General features: G+C 45.5%; 1 protein-coding gene across 1 annotated transcript; it reads left to right on the plus strand.

Moving 5' to 3' along the window:
• The first annotated feature begins 518 nt into the window (after positions 1-518).
• Positions 519-3,160, plus strand: uqcrfs1 (ubiquinol-cytochrome c reductase, Rieske iron-sulfur polypeptide 1). Its single transcript, XM_072671213.1, has 2 exons — positions 519-894; positions 2,253-3,160. The coding sequence occupies exons 1-2, from the start codon at positions 672-674 to the stop codon at positions 2,861-2,863; spliced, it is 834 nt and encodes a 277-aa protein (XP_072527314.1). The 5' UTR covers positions 519-671; the 3' UTR covers positions 2,864-3,160.
• The last annotated feature ends 360 nt before the right edge of the window (positions 3,161-3,520 follow it).

A 3,520-nucleotide genomic window follows, 5' to 3' on the forward strand; every position in this document is an offset into this window, starting at 1 on the left:
ACAATACACTGTTACACCTACAGTATTACACACAATACACTGTTACATCTACAGTATTACACACAATACACTGTTACACCTACAGTATTACACACAATACACTGTTACACACAATACACTGTTACACCTACAGTATTACACACAATACACTGTTACACCTACAGTGTTACACACAATACACTGTTACACACAATACACTGTTACACCTACAGTATTACACACAATACACTGTTACACACAGTACACTGTTACACCTACAGTGTTACACACAATACACTGTTACACACAATACACTGTTACACCTACAGTATTACACACAATGTATGATACACTGTTACAGTTCAGTCAATACAGTTACAGTAAGAGCCCTGTTACAGTATTACAGTAGTGGAGGACACTCTTTATTCTTTTGGTAGTTATTTAGTAGTTAGGTAGTTAGGTAGTTTAGTAGGGAAGGTAGTGGGTAGTTATTGTACTGCAGTCTTTTGCGCAGAGTTGATGACGTCGCGCGCGGAGCTGATGACGCCACGCACGACTTGTACTATGCGCGTGCGTTGGGAAACGCAGGGCTGGTGACCGACATCAGAGCAGCCGCAGTTCAGAATAAAGTCCGGATTATTGCTCCGGTTTAGCGCGTGCTCGTGTGTGTTGGTTTCTGTTTGAGAAGGAGGATGATGTCGGTGGCGGCACGCTCGCGCGCTCTGTCCCCGTACCTGCAGGCCTCGAGCTGGGCGGTGAGCGGCTCCCTGAAGCCTCTGATCCCCGCGCGCCCCGCCGTCGGCCCTGCGCCGCTTTCGCTCGCGGCACCGTTGGCGGAGCGATCACTGCTCGGCCAAGAGAGCCTGCGCGCGAGGAGCGCACGCGGGGGGCCCGCAGTCAGCGCGAGTCTGAACGGTAAGAGGACCGACACTTCGCCTGTAACCGCTGGGCTCCCTTCATATTATACAGAGCAGAGGCTAGCATGCTAATGCTAATGTTATAGCTATGCTCGGTTTAGAGGGTGGATATGCTAATGCTAATGCTAACGCTACAGCAGGAGCGGACAGAGAGGACGTTTGGATTTTAACCATTTGCTTACCTTGACTTCGGTTAGCATGCTAATGCTATTCCTTGTTTAGCTGGTTAGTGTGCTGAAGGTGAAGCGGCAGCTAGCTGTGTGCTAACTAACCTACTAACTAACCTACTAACTAACTAACCTACTAACTAACCTACTAACTAACTAATCTACTAACTAACTACGAGGCTAAAACCTGCTGTTCGCGTTGCCGGATCCACCTTAAAAGCTAGCTAGCTGCTGCAGTGTTTAAGGTGGATCCGGCAGTTCGAGCAAACCGTTTAAAGCACTGAAGGTCACAGGTTGTGTCCTGTCTATTTAATCCAGTCTGTAGTTTATAATCACCCAATCATCACTAATATCGACATTCACACCATTATAATCAACATTTAATCCGTTTTTAATAACCAAACTTCCTCCTGTAGCGTTCACAGCAGTTAGCCGGCTAGTCGGGTTTGTAGGCAGCCCTACTCAGTCTCTGTGCTGAGAGATCGGTTACACTGTTTAATATTAATAGATTAATAGAGGTTAAAGGCGAGGTATTGATTAACTAGTCAAATCGGAAATTGGTTCTGGTTGTATTCATGTGAGCCAGTATTACTCCTTTAGCGGCTAAGCTAACAGTGTCACCTTCAGGGTGTAAACAGAGAGGTCAGATCAAGAAGGCCGAATTTAGCAGAGCTGGACAGACCTATTAGACCTGTTCTATTCCACATTCAGACACGTTCAGTACTGTTACCAGAGCTTCATACTGGATATTAGTGTTATTAAAGCTTCATACTGGATATTAATGATATTCGAGCTTCATACTGGATATTAATGATAATAGAGCTTCATACTGGATATTAATGTTATTAGAGCTTCATACTGGATATTAATGTTATTAGAACTTCATACTGGATATTAATGATATTAGAGCTTCATACTGGATATTAATGTTATTAGAGCTTCATACTGGATATTAATGTTATTAGAACTTCATACTGGATATTAATGATATTAGAGCTTCATACTGGATATTAATGTCATTCGAGCTTCATACTGGATATTAATGTTATTCGAGCTTCATACTGGATATTAATGATAATAGAGCCAGACGTTAGAATCATAGAATACCGTTTTTATTTGCATTTCTTTTGTATGATTTAAAAACACAGATTTTAGCGTGGTTGTGTTCTAATGTGTTTTTTGTCTTTAGCTCCTGCAGGAGTCCGCTTCGCTCACACGGATATAAAGATTCCTGATTTCTCTGATTATCGCCGCAATGATGTGCTGGACCCAGCAAAGTCGTCTAAGGACAGCAGCGATTCCCGAAAGGCCTTCTCCTACCTGATCACGGGCACCACAGCCGTAATGGGTGTCTATGCCGCCAAAACCGTGGTCGTTCAGTTCGTCACGTCCATGAGTGCGTCAGCAGACGTTCTGGCCATGTCCAAGATTGAAGTTAAGCTGGGGAACATTCCAGAGGGGAAGAATGTGACCTTCAAGTGGAGAGGGAAGCCCCTGTTTGTCCGACACCGCTCTGCGGCGGAGATAGCCAGCGAAGCCACAGTGGAAATGTCGGAGCTCCGGGATCCACAGCATGATAAAGATCGCGTGGTCAGCCCGTCCTGGCTCGTCGTCATCGGCGTGTGCACTCACCTGGGCTGTGTGCCCATCGCCAACGCCGGAGACTACGGTGGATATTACTGCCCCTGCCACGGCTCGCACTACGACGCCTCCGGCCGCATCCGCAGGGGCCCGGCTCCTACCAACCTGGAAGTGCCGAGCTACGAGTTTCTGGATGACGACACGATCATCGTTGGTTAAAGAACTCATTCACTGCTGTTTCATTCAGTTTGATCTGAGATCCTATTTATCCATCATTTCAGAGTCCGAGCACTGATCTGAGACCAGACCTCCTCAGCCTGTGTAATTCAGTGTAAAAGGCTTAAACTAGTCTCAGATCAGCGTTCTCTCACTCTCTCTCACTCGGTTTAATAAACTTGGGCCCTGATCTGTGTTCACCCGTCTGATCTTTTCCAGCTCCTTTCAGACGCTTCCTGGTGTTGATGGTTCCAGATTGAAACAGTTTGCCTGAAAGTAATAAATGTATATTTTATTTGACGGCGAGCCTCGACTTATTCTTCCCATTCATCCGAGCCGTTCATCAGGAATTCACCAGTTCAGTATTGAGTACATTTCATTACAACGAAGCTGACGAACACCATTCAGACCGAGTTCTGAGGAGAAGTTAGGAAAGGCGCTGTTGGTTTCTCTACTCAAAGCTCTGGAGCTCAGACATTCTATGTAGATGAGCTGGGTTTTAGATAAAGTGAGTTAGACGCTAAATCCCAAACTCTGAGAAATGCAGGTTTCTAAGTGGTCCTTGGCTTTGGCTGGTAAAGAACCTGTACAGGCTGTTTCTGACACTCATTTACACGGTTCTGCAAAAAGGCTCTGAAAGGTTTCTTATACTCTTAATAG

This window comes from Salminus brasiliensis, chromosome 25 (genome assembly GCF_030463535.1).
Source record: "Salminus brasiliensis chromosome 25, fSalBra1.hap2, whole genome shotgun sequence".
In the NCBI taxonomy this organism is placed as follows: domain Eukaryota; kingdom Metazoa; phylum Chordata; class Actinopteri; order Characiformes; family Bryconidae; genus Salminus; species Salminus brasiliensis.

Excerpts from the sequence above, each read along its gene's own strand:
- uqcrfs1 (XM_072671213.1), top strand. The coding sequence starts at position 672 with ATGATGTCGGTGGCGGCACGCTCGCGCGCTCTGTCCCCGTACCTGCAG. Across the intron at positions 895-2,252 it reads AGTCAGCGCGAGTCTGAACG|CTCCTGCAGGAGTCCGCTTC; the intron begins GTAAGAGGACCG and ends TTTTGTCTTTAG.